Consider the following 17129-nt stretch of genomic DNA (forward strand, 5'->3'; position numbering starts at 1 on the left):
TGTCAGAAATGTAAGTCACATTTTTGACGATCTCTTGAAACATTCATGGTGGGTGAGATTTTTCTTTCAAACACATACACACAAACATTGAATCAAAATAAAATGAGTACACATTCACTAGAAGAAGATTCTTTGATAGAAATCACCAGAACCCAAACCAGAGCCCAGTTCTTCCAAAAACCTGGATTTTTGGATTTCTGCTCATTGTATTTTAAAACAGTGGAGTGAGTTTAGGGTTGGGGGATTAATGGTAGGTCACACAGACTGCTAGAGAGAAAGTGCAGGCTGGGAATTGTCTGTGGCCTGATCGTGGTGATGGTTGCACGGTTTCTCCATGGAGTCTCCAATCTCCAGGTCGAGGTGAGACTGCTCCCCCAGCTCCCCCTCACTCTCCTTGGCAGGACTGCAGAATGACCCCCCGCTCTCCTCTCTCAGAGACGCAGGGTGGCTGCTGGGACCAGAGGACAGGTTGGTCATCTCTGTCTCGTCATGAGAGTAACGGCCCGAGTCGCCTGTCTCGTGGCTGCTCTCGCTGTTGGAGGAGCCCTCTGTGTCAAAAGGTGGGCCAAACAGGACCTGCAGGGAGGTGGGCTGGTTGGGTGATGACAGAGACTCATCCTCGTAGCACAGCACTGTTACTCCTGGCTGGTACGAGCAGATTCCATGGCTCTTCCTCTGGATCTGAGTAAGTAAGAAAGGGTGAACAAAGAAGGGAATTAAAATGGATAAAGGGAGGAATATCTGCTGGTCTCACCTCCGATTATGTTCTATTTAAGTAATGTTATTTTACTTGAACACTTTTGTTTGTTATATTTCTTACCTGGCTTTTCTTAGCATTCATTGTTTTCTGATTAATGAAGGAAAACCACTTATTTCTCTTCTCAGTGATTGGATAAACTGGTCCGAGGCTATTGATGATCAGATTTGTTCCACCCTGGAAATTAAATGAAATTTGCAGTGCTCTGAATCTGTCTACATTGGTTATTTTCCATGTACTTTGGAGACATAATGCAAGAGGAAATGTTAGAGGAAAGGAAGGGCCTAACATAGCCATATCCCCTCACCTTGGCATCAATGAAGTGGTCTGCTCTCACCATTGGCACCATAACATCAGCATTCTCAGCCTGGCCCTCAGAGCCCAGGTGGACTGAAGCAGAGAGGACCTGATCAGCCTCCTGCCTGATGGCTTTAGTAGCTGACGATTTCCTGTCAAACAATCATACAATATTAATATAGAAATAACAGAAGAGGTTCTATCCAAACCAACTGGGCAGTCAGAAAAGTAATCTCATATCAAGTTACAACAACACACTAAATCTGTTAAAATGGTTACCTGTTTTTGCCTCTGCAGACAAGGATGAAGGCACAGATGATGATGCAGATCAGTGCAATGCAAACCCCCACGATGATCCCTGTCATCGACTTCTGGTCCAGGTGGTAGAAGCCACTAGAGAACACTGCAAGACAGTTGTCACAAGTGATGAGACAGCCACAGGAGACATACACCCCTATCTAGGCTCTGTGTGGGTACTACATCTCCACACTGTGTATCAAAATCAATACAGCTGGCAATCACCTCCCCTGACATTCACAGAGATGTATTACAGTGTAAATAATTTAGCAGGAGACCAAGGCTGCAGGCCAAGCTATTGAATTTGAATTACATCTAGTAGGTCAAGTGACGACAACAAGAGGAATCCTGTCATGAAAGTCAATGAAAGACAGACCAAGTATGCACAACATTAGTCACTAACCTGTAGCTGAGCCATGGGAGCGCCTGGGGTTGTGACCGGAGGTGGAGCCATCGTTCTGCACGGCCACTTCCACGGTGTGTGAAAACGGCCCGTCTCCCATATCGTTGGACGCAGACACCTTGACCAGGTAGATGTTCCCCGGCTGTAGGTTCTCCAGTAGAGCCATGGTGATGCTCCCTATCACCGAGAAATATGTGATTAGTGACCTATGTCAACCCATTTGAGCCTCAGCAATAAAAGGACATGGAAATGGGAATATTGTTTTAACACGCTGCAGTGTTGTCATTCACCACGTGGTAATAAATATAGCTGTTCAAATTCATCTCTAAATAAATTAACTGGAGGAAATATGTCAGGCCTGATTTTTTTTGCTCCTCTCTCCCATTTTCAACTGACCCATGAAGAACAGGGGTTTATACAACAGTGGGAAAAAAAACACATAAAAACCTGAGGCATATGAGGGGATATTTGTGACCAGATTGTCAGGCAAAGGACGGAGGGTCAGGGATCAGAGGGCTCTAAGCCCCCTCCCAATACCACCCAGCTCCCTGCAGTAACGGTTGGGGCGACAGGGTTGATTTCCAGTGGTGGGGGGCTGGAGCAAGGCAGGATGGCTTTGTGAACAGCCTCACTTTTGACCCCCTCACCTGTGGCTTAGAAGGAAAGATCAGATGCCTCACATTTCCTGGAGTCATCTGCTCTCAATTACGCCTATGCTACCCAGAATCTGTGTTTTTACCCAGGAGCTGGACACTCTCAGCCGGCCAGTATTACTTACTGCCACACGTCAGGCCTTTGGGTACACAAAACATATGTGTGTGTTGCTATGGCCACATTAACTATATGGTAGTAGTCCATAGTAACTACAGCACTCTTGACCAGTGTGTTTCATGTTGAATGATTACAATCTTGAGTGATTGAAGTCCTTCACTCACTTAAAAGAGGAGAATGAGAATATTGGACCTAAAGCCACAAAGACAGATCATACTCTTTCCCCCCAGTGCTAAATCAAAGCTCCAAGTATGGAATCCATCCTTTGAATGGTAAGACAGCAGGAGGGGGTTATCCAATGGCCTTTATGGTGTGGAGCTGGGGCAGGGCTCTGTCTTTGCAGCCCAGTTTAGCATGCAGCTTTTTCTCTCTCTCTCTCACTCACTCACTCACTCACCTTCCCTCTGCAGCACCTTCCACTCTCCAGCTACCCAGGCCTTCCTGGAAGCGTAGAGGATGGTATAACGTGTCACCGCCAAGTTGGGCTCATCTGGAAGTTTCCATGACACCAGCGCTGTGTCGTCCTCGATCAGAGTCACTTTCACACCTGACGGTGGCAGAGTAGGTGCTGGGGAAGAAAAAATGGCAGTTTTAATAACCCTGAGGCTAAATCGCTGATGAAGATGTACAACTGCCATAAAAAAATTGCTCTTCGTAACTGATAATGAGTTTTGAGGAACACTGAAAATGTATGTCTGAAACAGGGCCTAGACCAAAGCGACATTTTAATCAGAGAAGGTTCTTTGATGTCACTCAAAAGGATTACTACATCTCACAAGCTATGGCCCTTGCTTATGATCCCTTTCCCTAGAGATGTGTAGATATGTGTAATAATGCAGTGAGAGAGTGAGCATATAGACTACTGTGCAGTTCAATGAATTTGCTCCTGTGTGTCTTTTTCTAATCCTTAGAAGAGCAAAACCCCATTAGAGGGAAAATGAGAGCTCATTGGCAAGGCTCTGTCAAGTGGTTGCGCTCTAGTTGTGATTTGTTTGCAGAATGCAGAGCCTTATGGATACGTGACTGCGAGAGTCCTGGGGAGATAAGCAGTTTTAAGACAGGCACAATAATTCCAGTAAGTATTCTATTTCAGTAGGCTAGGAAATACCATCGGAGCCCAAAAAGGTTGAGAGTATATTCTATTAATCTATACAGCATGTGCTGCTGTATGAAGCCATGTTGGTGCTCACCTTCAGGCAGAGTGCTCTGGTAGACCACAGGGCTCCAGGGGCTGGACAGTTGGTCAAGGTGCAGGCGGACAGCAAACTCATACCTGGTGTTGGGCTCTAAGTCCGGGACCAGGATGTTCTTCTCAGCACTGTAGAGGAGAACCACAATGATAAAAATGGATTTAGAACATATACTGTATATGGAGATTATTAATCAGATCCAATACTTTGACAATTGACCTGCAAATTCTTAAATCCGTACTAAGTGCTAACCTGAGTTCTATGACCATACTAAGCGCCCTCTATCCAGTTAAATGACTATGTGCTACGGAGTATGAAGAGGAAGGTATTATATACTCACGTCTGCAGGTAGAGTACCAGGGAGGCGTTCTGAAGGCCCACAGGGTTACAGCGGATGGTGTAGTTGACGATCTGGCTGGAGGTGAAGGCCGGACGCCCCCAGTGGAGGAATACGGCAGACGAGCTGTTGGCCTTGGCATACACGTGGTGAGGGGGTGGAGGAGGGGGCACCATACGATCACGGACCGCTGATACACACAGAATTTGTTTTATGTTAGAGGTACTCATGCGTTGAAGGATTGATAACTATCATCTGTCTCAATAGACAATGGTTGGTTGCTTTATGTGAAGAACTTACAGACACATCCAGGGGTGCTGATAGTCTGGTCTGCCTGGTAGCCATCTCCTATGAAACTGAACGCCAGGAGCTTCACATGGTACTTCTTCCTTGGGTCTAAAAATAACAACATTTACATATCTTTCACTGTGGACCTATGGATATAGTATACTTTTTTGCATACATCATATAGACTTTCACCTCAAATTGACCAATGTGACCTACAGTGGAAGTGAGCGTGTCTGTCCACTGGGGGGCATTATACTGAACCAGAGGCTGTGTGATTTCTCCAACCAGTGGGCTGTGAGGGTGCTGGATCAGAAAGAGCATGGCTGAGAGGTCAGTGAGGTTTGGCTGTGGAGCTCTGCGACAGATGCTGAGTGCTGGGAGGCCAGTCCCTAGGTCAGTTCCTGCCCTGCTTAGGGCACTGAGGCACACAATAGAGGGCCTCCTCTATCCATCACTCTGCCTTTTCAGGGAGAGTAGGAGAGACCTTCCCCCACCCAGAGCTGCTGGCCAGTGGTCAGTCCTATTCAGCTCCAGGATGGGGGGGGTTAAACCACAGGACAATGCCCCCCCTAGGAAAGACAGAGCGGTCAATCACATGGCCAGAGTCAGTGGCCTTACAGACCCCAGGTAGAACAAATGCTGCTAAGTTAAATGTCCACTCTGTACCCAACAGGCCACTGATAAAAAGTTCAGGCCAAACACTATCCAAATGTTTCACTTCATATCTGCATTGATTGGTTAATTTGTCTCCTAGACTACGATCTCTTGTCATCCTGGAATAACCAGGTTACTGTGCATGACATATTCAGATAAGGAGGATAGGGTTGGAAAGGTAATTCTTCATCATATTAATGCGTTATTACCCTGTCTTGTGCGTAACAATAGGATAACTCATTCCAGAAAAATTGGCTGAGCTAGAGTATAGCTGTATTGGGTGAACCGGCTGCAGTGTATTAAAATATCAGTACACAGGCAATTACAGGAAGCTCCTGCTGCAACCATGAGGACCTTGCTGAAATAGCTGAGGATCTATCAAACGAATGACTTACTGCCTCCTAGGAATTCCAAGGTTCTTCAATATTTCAAAATATGTCACCCATCATTACACACAGAGTAAGCAGAGGAATCTAAGCAAATTAGCTTCAATCTGTGAGTGTAAATTCAATACGTTTATTTTGAAAACACTGGGACATATTGATTTGCATTTCAGTCATCAGTTGTCGAAATAGCACTGAAATACAGTCTAGAGGAAACTGAAGTGCTGCACGGCCTGACATGAGATCTTACAGCACATCATAGGCCTACGTAAGAGACTGTGGGATGACACATCATTATCCAACCGAAGAGAGGGGGAAGTGTAGTAGGCTGTATAGAACGTCATCTATGCTTTACAGAATTATACAGCTAGATCGCAGTACTTCATGGGAAGATGTACAGGTACTAATAACATCACTAGTATCAGTGGAATAGTGAGCACCAGTATCCGAAAGGTTGCTGGATCGAATCACCGAGCTGACAAGTAAAAAATCTGTCGTTCTGTCCCTGAGCAAGGCAGTTAATCCACTGTTCCCCGGGCGCCGAAGACGTGGATGTCGATTAAGGCAGCCCCCCGCACCTCTCTGATTCAGAGGGGTTGGGTTAAATGCGGAAGACACATTTCAGTTGAATGTATTCAGTTGTACAACTGACTAGGTATCCCCCTTCCCTTTCGCCATGGAACAGTAATGCAGTGTAGAACATGACCACTAGGTTGTGCTCCAGGACACATACGTTGAGAGGAGCACAGGAGTGTGGATACAAACTGAAATCATGCCTATCCTCAGTTCCAGTCACAGAAGCAGTCATTTATGAGTTCTACGTTACTAACAGTTTCTGTGATCATGTCTCAGAGACAAATAAAATGTAGACAGTTATATCAGGGTTTCCCAAACTTGGACCTGCCCCCCGTTTAGTTTTTTGCTCTAGCACTACACAGTTGTAAATGAGAACTTGTTCTCAACTGGCCTACCTGGTTAAATAACGGTGAAATACATTTTTTTTTAAACACAGCTTATTCCAACTTAACATCAAGCTTTGATTATTTGAATCAGCTGTGTAGTGCTAGGGCAAAACCAAAACGTGCACCCAGGAGGGGCCCCAGGACCGAGTTTGGGAAACCTTAAATTAAATGATCTAAACCCAAGGTTAACCCATGTTGATCATCTGACAAACAGCTAGAGGATCATATTCACTGCATGTGTGTGAAAATATATGTTGTAATGATGAGCAGGATCTATGTCTTCAAAACAGTTGAACATATCAAAAAGCAATTACAGTCATTGTGAAAAATCCAACCACTTTGTTGAACAACCATCTCATCATGTTTACTATGCTCCAAGAGCTAAAACAACTGTGTTTTTTCTAGGATCAATCTGAGGGCCTTGAGGCTAAGGGAGGGTCCAGGGGGTGGAGTCAGGGCAATGGGAGGCAGGGGGATGGGCAGTAGTAGAGTCCGAGGGGTGTGGTTTGAGCCACTAAGACCCCTAACCCTGAGGAGTTTCAATGGAGCCAGCAGGTCAGGCATAGATAAAACTCAGAAGGAATCTGAGGTCATGGGTGTGGAATACGAGTTGAGCCTCTTTTTTTCTCCCTCAGAATCCTTGCCCTTTCTCTGTTCCCTAAGCCTTAATTGGGAAAGATAAAGAAGTGACTTGCAGGAGGGGAGAAAAAAATACTTAAAAGTGTCTTAAAATCTATGTGGTATCGTCTAAAGATTAGATACCACAACTTAGAATTGGATCAAAGGAAATATTACTGATAATATGATTGCATAAAAATATGAAGCTTCTCTCTTTATATTTCTTCATTATAGATGGGTCAATGACTAGGCTACTGTAGTCATTTGCTACAGAAAACATTTAGTTATGCTAATTAGCTATTGTTTGATGAAATTAATTGCACATATTTGTGAGGTTCCTATATCTTTACTTTCTCTAGGAAAAGACAATGAATTAGTATACACTAGCATAGCTCTCTTCTGTCCCTCCTGTCCCATGTCCACTCTGGTGTCCACAGTCAGGCTGGCCGGGCTTTGGACAGTCCCAGGGGCTTTTGTTCGGCCCCAATCTCTGAAGAGGAGCAGTCAGGGTCTCACAGTCCCACCCTTGCCCAGCCCCACAGCACAATGGGCCTGCAGTAATTATGCAGGAGAGGGGCTGCGAGAGGGGGCAGGCTTTGACATCTGGGCCATGACCTTTGACATGGAATCTGGGCAAGCTAAATCCTGCCAAAGGAAGGGTTATGGACACTGCTCTTAGGGGGGAGGGTCTAGCAGGGGAACTGAGCAGAAAAGGGGAAAAAACACCAAGAGACAAAAATAAAAAGTCACTTAATAGGCGATGATAAATAGTGCCAATAGGAGGAAATGGTGAAGCGAGAGAGCAGAACTCTTCAATGGGCAATTTCATAGCCGATATAATGAAAATGTGATTAGATATGGCAAGCTCAATTGTTCAGCTTAACTGCTCTTTGAAACATAGGAGTGACCTAAGGTTATACTTTGTTTTCTGTATAAATTCAGAAAACTGAATAAATTCAAAACTTGCAAAAGTTTTCTGTAAGCAATTTAGGAGAGAATATGGAATTTTACTTAATGGAAATGTATTGAAGTGTTAATTTTAAAATCTGTGAGTAATACACATGGTTTGGGTAAGGTTATCAGGGATCTCCATGGTTGAAGATAAGAGGTGTCCACACAAACCTCCCCCTCTGTATGGAGTCAACCATGCTTGCACTAACCGCCACTCACAATAAACCCTGGTCAAAAGGAAATGTGTATTAGCCCTGGTTCATTCAACAACACCAAATCCCTCACAAAGATAAGATATGCTTTAGTTGCCACATATAAAAAAATGGGCAATAATCACCCTGTGTGTGGATTCAAGGCCAAATGATTCTTGTTAGATATCACAAAAACTAACATCACTCAAACTTATTGTGCCTTACTCACTTTGCTTGAGAAAAGTTCATAACTAATTTCCTCAGAATAATACACAATCTGCCTAACCCTTACTGCCATTGCGTAAAGATGCACCAAAGTGAAGCTGGTTCATTTTCCCATCATGCCTGTTGGGTTAATCTTGCAAGGCTTTGCTCTCCCCATAAATTATGATGCCAGTTTGTATATGTGGGGAAATTCTTGAGCTGTTTGTGGTCACCTGATTTTTTTTTTACAGCCGTTTTGCAGATCCTGCAGGCCCCTAAGGCTTTGTTCTGCCCTGAGAATGGACCCCCAGACCACAGCAAGAAGGGTCTGAGCCAGGGCCATAAATGTCAACTCCCACACTGATCCACAAAGCAGCATATACCATAGGGGGAGCGTATATCTCCCTCTGACACACACACACACACACACACACACACACACACACACACACACACACACACACACACACACACACACACACACACACACACACACACACACACACACACACACACACACACACACACACACTTTATTGATGTAGTGGGCTCACTAATACCCATCTACCTTTTATCTGACACCAGGCATGCAATAACTAATGTTTTCCCAGAGAAAAGACCCCTCCACAATGGGCAAGCTATGAGATAAATCTACTACCGTACACCCAGTCCTGGTGCCAACAGGTATGGGAGGTATTTCAACCGTGACTATGCCACAGGAAGAGTAAACATGAATGGGAGGACCTCAGTATTTCAACACCATGTCATTTATACACTGAGCTACAACCTCTCACATTCCTAACTTAGAGAGCCCTTTCAGTCATGTGGAATGGTCTTAAGAGATCATTTAGTAATGGCCAGAGCAGAGCTGGTCTGTTTCTACTACAGATTCAGAACTCACCATGTTCATGTCTTTTCTTCTGTTAGAGAGGTATGTTATTTGTGCACTTTAGAGCAACATTGAGTCAATAATACAGTAACGGTTGGCTTGTTGTCTTTACCACATCAAAGCTAAGTGAATTTAGGTCCCAGGGATCTGAAATACTTATCAAGTCACTCAGTGAGATTGGTGTTGTTCATAATCCCTGACTGATCGAACACATTCTCTAGTCTGTGTGTGGTTGTGGTTTCCAAACCCGTGTGACTGTCACAAGTGTCCTTGGGTGAAGTAAAGAGTTAAAGTTAAAGCCTCTATTAATTGCATTACTATCAGAGACATTACAGCGTAATCCTTTATCCTGGATAAAATCCAATGAACATTTTAATTGAAGCTCCATTTTGCTCTCTACTTCAGACATGCCATGGAGGGTAAATAATCTTGTTATTAGAAGTATCCAGAGTGTTTTCTAATGGATAAAACACTTCATCAATTCAATAGTAAGTAGACTGATTAAAAGTCAGTAAGAAAACAATGTCCTACTGGGCACAATATGTATAGTTTATTAAAGGACATAAGTCATGGTTTGTCACACAAACAACATTGAACAAAATCAATAGGGAAATGCCCTTTTCCACTGCTGTTCTGTCCTTGGAAGGTCAAATCGAAACAGGGACTACTCAATTATGGGCAAACATGGACATTAAAGCAGACTCAAATTGATGAGAACACACCGTTTTAATTAAAAGACCCTGTTTGGAGATGTGGGTCACCTCCACGAAAATAAAAAATGACTTAATGTTACACTTCTCATATTGGTTTATTATCACACCAAACTGACCAAAGCACATCCGAAGGGAAAACTGAGTCAAGTCAGTATTTGTATCTGAAGCTGTCTCTCTGTTTAACACACCACTTACTGAAATCAACGTTGTAAAAATGTGGTGCCATGGGCAGGCACTGAAATCGTACCTAAAACCTATCTGACACTGACGGTAATACGTGACAAATTAAACTGCTCTTCCTTGAGGGGGGAAACCTTTGGGAAGATAAATGAGATGCATACTTCTCTTCAACATGTCATACTACAAGTCACATTCCATGGATATGCATTTACAGAAAGACTCAGTTACCAGTGGTGAGGGGCAGAATTCGGTTGACTCTTGGTCAATTAAGTCTCTTTGTGGCCCTTAAAGCCTAACACAATGAAAGCCTTTGATGTGAATGCTCCTCCAAATGCTCTGCTCACAGCAGTCATAAAACACACCATAAATCTGCTCCACAATAACAGCTTCCCTCTCCTCTAAAGACAGCCCTGGAATACACCTCTGCCAGCTATTCTATCAAACAAGCACATTTGAGGTCATTAAACAATGAGAAACTAATGAAAAACCAAGGCATAGTAAGTGTGTTTTAGTGATATCTATCTATATCACATTACTACAACTTGTTTGTCCACTATGTTCATTATTCCAGGAGGAGAATGTGGTTCATGAGGAAAAGGAGAATGTACACAAAAAGCCAGACTTCATATGTTCTTTCTCTTATCTTTCCAATAGGTTTTACCTCAAGCTTTATAAAATACTCTCTATTGAAAAATAATTATCCATTCAAAACAACAAATATTTCATAAAGTACAGCACTTTAAAAACCTACTCAATACTATAGCCTTGTGTCATTCTAAACAACAGCTGATGCCAAAATGGGGGAAGTTTCAGCAGTCATATTTATCGCCTCCTTCACAGTAAGACCCCTCCATGACAAAACAAAACACATACTGTAGCAAGAAAACAAAAAGGTAAAAGGGGACACATACTGTATAAACCCCCCCACCCCCACCCCTTATGCTTTCTAATCCTGGTCTAGTGCCAGAGCTTCCTGATTCAAAATTCAGCTGCTGGCCACCTGGCCGACCTCCTCTGGCCACAGATGGTCAGTTGTCCACTGCAGTGGTGTGGGACTCCCTTTCCTTCCACACTCTCCAACTTGGCAAAATGAATTTGACCCAGAGGCCAGAGAACCAGCATATGCCCCCAACACCCCTTCCTCAGTCCCAGCTAGCAGCTATTTCTAAATCTGTTGGGGGGGACATACATTGGAAACCAGGCCAGGGCCGTAAGGTCATGGGGGGTTGGCTTCTTTCTGGACCTCTGGACATGAGCCCCCACAACTCACATGAAAAGACTTTGTCCTTGCCAAACTAATGGGCTTTTCTGATCTTAAAAATACCTTAAACATGCCTGGTGAGGACAAGGAAAACGTTTTTTAAGAGCATCTTTGATCCGAATCCAATTTAAGGAGGACTTTCATTGTGTAACCATGCATTGACTAGGACATATTCTTAATCTTGCAATTGAAATCCAAAATCAAGACAAATGTCATCAGCAACAATGAGATCATAGGGCGGGGGTACTATGTGGAGTCTACTCACCCAGGCCTCCAATGGTGTGCCTGTTGTCCTGGACACGCAGATGGATGGGGGAACTCTCAGCCTGGCTCTCCTCGTGGTAGAACAGCCTGTAGCCCTGGACGCTGACAGAGTTTCCTGGTGCCAGCTGCCAGCGCACTATGATGGTGGTGCAGTTCAGAGGCTCCAACTGTAGCTCAGGGGCCAGAGGCACTGTGAGGAGATAGGAAGAGAGAGAGATCTGTGGTTAGAGTCACTGTGAGGAGACACAAAGAGAAATAGACCTGTGGTTGGAGTCACTGTCAGGAGACACAAAAAGAGAGATCTGTGGTTAGAGGCACTGTCAGGAGACACAAAAAGAGAGATCTGTGGTTAGAGGCACTGTGAGGAGACACGAAGAGAGAGAGGTCTGTGGTTAGAGTCACTGTGAGGAGACACAAAGAGAGAGAGATCTGTGGTTAGAGTCACTGTGAGGAGACACGAAGAGAGAGAGAGATCTGTGGTTAGAGTCACTGTGAGGAGACACGAAGAGAGAGAGAGATCTGTGGTTAGAGGCACTGTGAGGAGACACGAAGAGAGAGATCTGTGGTTAGAGTCACTGTGAGGAGACACGAAAAGAGAGATCTGTGGTTAGAGTCACTGTGAGGAGACACAAAGAGAGAGAGATCTGTGGTTAGAGTCACTGTGAGGAGACACGAAGAGAGAGAGATCTGTGGTTAGAGTCACTGTGGGGAGACACGAAGAGAGAGAGATCTGTGGTTAGAGTCACTGTGAGGAGACACGAAGAGAGAGAGAGATCTGTGGTTAGAGGCACTGTGAGGAGACACAAAGAGAGATCTGTGGTTAGAGTCACTGTGAGGAGACACAAAGAGAGAGAGATCTGTGGTTAGAGGCACTGTGAGGAGACACAAAGAGAAAGAGAGATCTGTGGTTAGAGGCACTGTGAGGAGACACGAAGAGAGAGAGATCTGTGGTTTGAGTCCCTTTGGGGAGACACAAAGAGAGATCTGTGGTTAGAGTCACTGTGAGGAGACACGAAGAGAGATCTGTGGTTAGAGTCACTGTGAGGAGACACAAAGAGAGAGAGATCTGTGGTTAGAGTCACTGTGAGGAGACACGAAGAGAGAGAGAGATCTGTGGTTAGAGTCACTGTGGGGAGACACGAAGAGAGAGAGATCTGTGGTTAGAGTCACTGTGAGGAGACACAAAGAGAGAGAGATCTGTGGTTAGAGGCACTGTGAGGAGACACGAAGAGAGAGAGATCTGTGGTTTGAGTCCCTTTGGGGAGACACAAAGAGAGATCTGTGGTTAGAGTCACAGTAAACATCCTAGTATTTATTTAATGTAATTGTTTTGTGAAGAGATGGCAGCTCTGCTTCTAGCTCCTAAGCAACTTTGCCGTATTTTTGTTGTGTGTGTGTTATTTCTTATCAAAAGCATTTTGCTACACCTGCAACAACATCTGCTAAATATGTGTATGTGACCAATACAATTTGATTTATTGAGTACAGTTCTGAGGATGTAAGGTTCAAACAGAATCTCTCTTTTTAAAGGTCATGTGTACTACTTATATACAGAGTTCAACCTGCATGACTATTCATTTTTATTCAGATGTCTTTATTTTAACCAGCTTATCTGAAATAGTACCAAGTCAAGGGAGTATATGAAACTCACCCACTCCCAACCCCCGTTACCCAATCAGGCCTTCTTTACCTTAAGCCCAATGGCCAGGCCACACCAATGTGTTCATAAAGGTCTGCTTCATATTCAGATACCATTCAGAGCCTTGTTACTATTGACAGTCCACAACTATTTATAAAGAAAGGTTAGCTAGTCCTTAACAACAAATTAAGGACTTGTCCAGGAACACATTTGTTTGGGATACCCAAATTATTAAGAGTAAACCATTTAACATGGCAGAAACATGCTTATTTAGATTTCCCAGAAATAATTTGCTGGACAAATAGGGGCAAAGTCACCAAAAAGTATTGTATTGTAAGAGATGCAGGGTGGCAGGCTGGGAGCAAGTTGACTCTGTAGCTTGTCTTGTTCCTTGAAAACAGGAATGCTCTCCACCCAGCGGCTCACTGGCTTTATCTGATGGAAATAACCGGCTCCCAGCCTCAGGCCCCAACCAGAGGCACATCCATGCCATGCCCCAGCCTGGCACACAGATTCACAGCCAGGCACAAACACACACTAGCAGAGATGAGCCTGGTCCTCAGTTCTACTGACAGAATGCCTATTCAGCAGACATGATCCTGGCAGAATTCTAGAAAAGATCCTGTTTGTTTCCAAAGGGACAGAGAGAGAGAGAGAGGGCAGCAGTCCCCTCCCCCACCCCTGAGGCTCAGATGGAGCTCTAAACAGAACTATTCTTCCTCCCACCCAGAGGCCTCTCTTTTATGACCCATGACTGAAGCCATTCCGATGTTACTGACAGAGCGGGCCAAAGGTCATGAAGTAACAAACGCAATGCCTTAACAAGATTATTAGAGCAAGCTCTTCTCATGGCTCTCTCTCACACAGAGGACTGGGAAGAAGAAAGGTTCAGAGTTAATCCAGCCTCTTTGCTCCTATATTGACTATGTGTAGAGGGAAGTGTGCTCTCACTATGCGCCTGCAAGGCATGATGGTTTTAGTGTGCATGATAAGTCAGTGCAGGAAGTAAGGCAGGAAGTAAGGCCTTACATGTTTATTTCTGTGATGTGGTAGCTTTACAAATCTAAGGTTGAAATTCCGGTTCATCAAAGATGTTATGGCTTACGTATGTCTTTTGACATTGATTGACTGGAAGTGATTAGTTGTAATCATATCTGTACAAACATATGCGCACGCAGCAACCTAGTCATAAGACTGGGACACACAGAGCACATGTTTAACTTTAGAAAAAATACCATGTGCATGCCTGAATGCCTGGAGCATCGGCCCATCAAGGAGCTGCCAGTAACTCATCGCTACTACTGAGGAGCATGTGTAAGTACCTTTGGCGCTGGACGCCTTAGGGGTGCGGTGGGAGGTCCAGGCTGACTGTTCCCCCCAGCCCACGCTAGTGGCTGCAGCGATGCGGAGGAGGTAGATGGTGTCGGGCTGCAGGCCCTCCAGGAGATACTGGGTCTTCTCCCCAGGAAGCTCCAGCTGGGTGACAGCCTGGTCGGCGCTGGTACGATAGGACAAGCGGTAGGCCGACACCCGGCCGCGGCTTAGCTTGGCTGCAAGGGGCTGCCAGGACACCTGGATGCCTGTGGGGCTGCGGCTGGTGAGGCTGAGCTCTGGGGCACGCAGGGGCACTGTGGAGAGGGAGACAGAGTGGTCATGTAGGGGCTTATACAGTCACCAACTTGTTCATTACTGTGTTACTGTCTCTGGTTTCTGTCCATATTTATGGTTGTTTTGTATCGTGTTTTGGTGGGGACCAAAGGAAGAGTTGCGATTGCTAAAGTAACAGCTAACTACTGAGACTATAATGAACAAACCCAGAGATACAAATCAGCTCACTGTGTGTCACACTCAATCCTACTGGAAAATCAATTCAGTAAGTCTGCAAGTGTACACAATAAATAGATGGAACCTGATTTAGACTGGTATACAATCATGTGACAGATATTCCCTAAATCAAGGACAATAGGCCAGTTATTTTCTGTGGAATATGAAAGAAATGTAATTATCCTTGATCATAAGTGGTGGTCACGGTTGCACAGTGCAGAAACATTTAATGGGGTGGTGTGAACTGTGAAGGGCCCTTGTGGAGAGTTATATTATAGTAGAGAGGGTCATTACTGATCTCTAAATATCAGCCTGACTAATGTTTAACCAGCCGAGTGGTCCACCATATAATCCTTCCTTATTAGACTCCTCTATTCCTCTGGCGCACCTCTTAGAGACGACCCCAATTAGACAGCCAGGGGTCAGCCCCACTAGATTCATTACAGGACCTACAGTACTGCCCACTCTCTACAGCCTATTCATTACAGTTTAAACACACTGGAAAACATCCTCTGAGTCCTCCATTAGAGTGATAGAAGACCTTACACAATGACTACAGGATCAATATGAAGCATTCTCTTTACTATTCATCTGGGGGTGTTTTTATTCAGCCTGGGGTGACAGTTATGGCTGTTTCCCTGGGTTACAGCCCGATAAAGGCCAGGGTGGACTGTATGTTTGTGTATGTGGGAGCTAACGGCGAGGCCTCACCATCCTCCAGGGTGTGCTGGAACACATGGTCGGACATGCGGCTGGCTCCCATGGGCATGTAGGCCACGATGTAGAAGGTGTAGTTCCGCACTGACTCCAGGTCATCAATAATGTACCGGGTTGTGTCGTTGCCAATGACAACCTGATATTCCTCGTTGTTCAAGCCTGGTTTGAGGGAAGAAAAGGGCACACATTTAATCAATTAATCAATTACCACCCAGAGAGTTGTAAGCTGCATGTATAGGCAAGGATTTCAGAGGGGATCTGATCCTTCAATGCAAACTCTTTAGGGCACCAAAGGGGGACCTAATCATAAAAGGGTCTATGAAGATTTGCATACATTCTGAGTACAAAGACAACTTTTGATAACTTTCCATAATCATCATTCAATGATTTCCATCAGTATACAGAGCAATTAGAACATAATCACTTTGGCTTTAGGAACCTCCTTGTCTGAGGCGCCTGATTCTTACAAAGTTAAGCTGTACATCTGTCTCTAACAGTGAGCTTCTGGTCCATTCAGTATGGACAATATACAAAAAGTGTCAACTCAATCAAACTGGTTCCTTCCCCTTTTATAGACAATTTCATCAACATTGCTCAAGCCAATTTCCAGCATTCAATTTTCCCACATTGCTGGCTGAGCCTAATAGCAGTTTAATTAGCACAGATTAGGAAGGTCCCACAAAAGACTCACTTGTAGCCAGGACGTATTGAATCGTCCAGCCTGAAGTCTGACCTGGTAAACAAGATCCTTGAGAGTAAACAGAAAAGGCCTTGTCCAGAGGCCTGAAAGGCCCAGGAAACCTCCCTGAAAAGACACACAAAGCCTCCCTCCCAGTCCAGCTCATACTGTCCCAGTGCCTTGACAGAATCTCCTCTGTTGGATTAGCACACTCCAACACACAGACTAATTAGTTCCTTCTTTCATTAGAACCTCCATTTAGTGCCAAGGCTCTGTGTCTGAGACCTCAGGTGCAGAATTCTTCGGTGCTACCACTCCTGTCAATCTCAACGGCCAGCCATTCTCTGAGACCGGACAGAATGTTTCACGTAATCTTAATCAAGTGCACCAAATCCTATACAGACGCCAGTTATTTAAGGAGAAAGGGGCAGATTTTCTAACTTACTTCCGTTAACGTCCTTATCCTTACATAGCCTAGCAGGTGTTTCTTTTGCTGCATGGAATTCGTACATTTGGCCTATACAATGGTATTCCATTGCCGGCGATGAACAACAGTGCCTGAATGAACTGGATAAAATTTGTGCTGAACTGTTACATTGTTTGAATGTGACTCTTGGTGCCTCTTCATCAACAATACAGGTTCCCAGGAAAGCTAAAGGT

General features: G+C 44.6%; 1 protein-coding gene across 1 annotated transcript in view; it reads right to left on the reverse strand.

Annotated features, from left to right (window-relative positions):
- Positions 1–214: 214 nt before the first annotated feature.
- LOC115167227 (protogenin A-like) overlaps positions 215–17129 on the reverse strand; it is a 40089-nt gene continuing 23174 nt past the window's right edge. Inside the window, exons 8-19 of the mRNA XM_029721418.1 lie at positions 15785–15949; positions 14572–14877; positions 11612–11800; positions 4353–4448; positions 4056–4242; positions 3716–3843; positions 2923–3093; positions 1755–1931; positions 1334–1457; positions 1065–1206; positions 821–934; positions 215–681 (exon numbers count right to left, since the gene is read on the reverse strand). Coding sequence (XP_029577278.1) covers positions 268–681; positions 821–934; positions 1065–1206; positions 1334–1457; positions 1755–1931; positions 2923–3093; positions 3716–3843; positions 4056–4242; positions 4353–4448; positions 11612–11800; positions 14572–14877; positions 15785–15949 — 2213 coding nt within the window. The 3' untranslated portion in view covers positions 215–267. The remainder of the gene's footprint in view (positions 682–820; positions 935–1064; positions 1207–1333; positions 1458–1754; positions 1932–2922; positions 3094–3715; positions 3844–4055; positions 4243–4352; positions 4449–11611; positions 11801–14571; positions 14878–15784; positions 15950–17129) is intronic.

The sequence above is a fragment of the Salmo trutta genome, chromosome 29 (genome assembly GCF_901001165.1).
Source record: "Salmo trutta chromosome 29, fSalTru1.1, whole genome shotgun sequence".
Classification (NCBI taxonomy): domain Eukaryota; kingdom Metazoa; phylum Chordata; class Actinopteri; order Salmoniformes; family Salmonidae; genus Salmo; species Salmo trutta.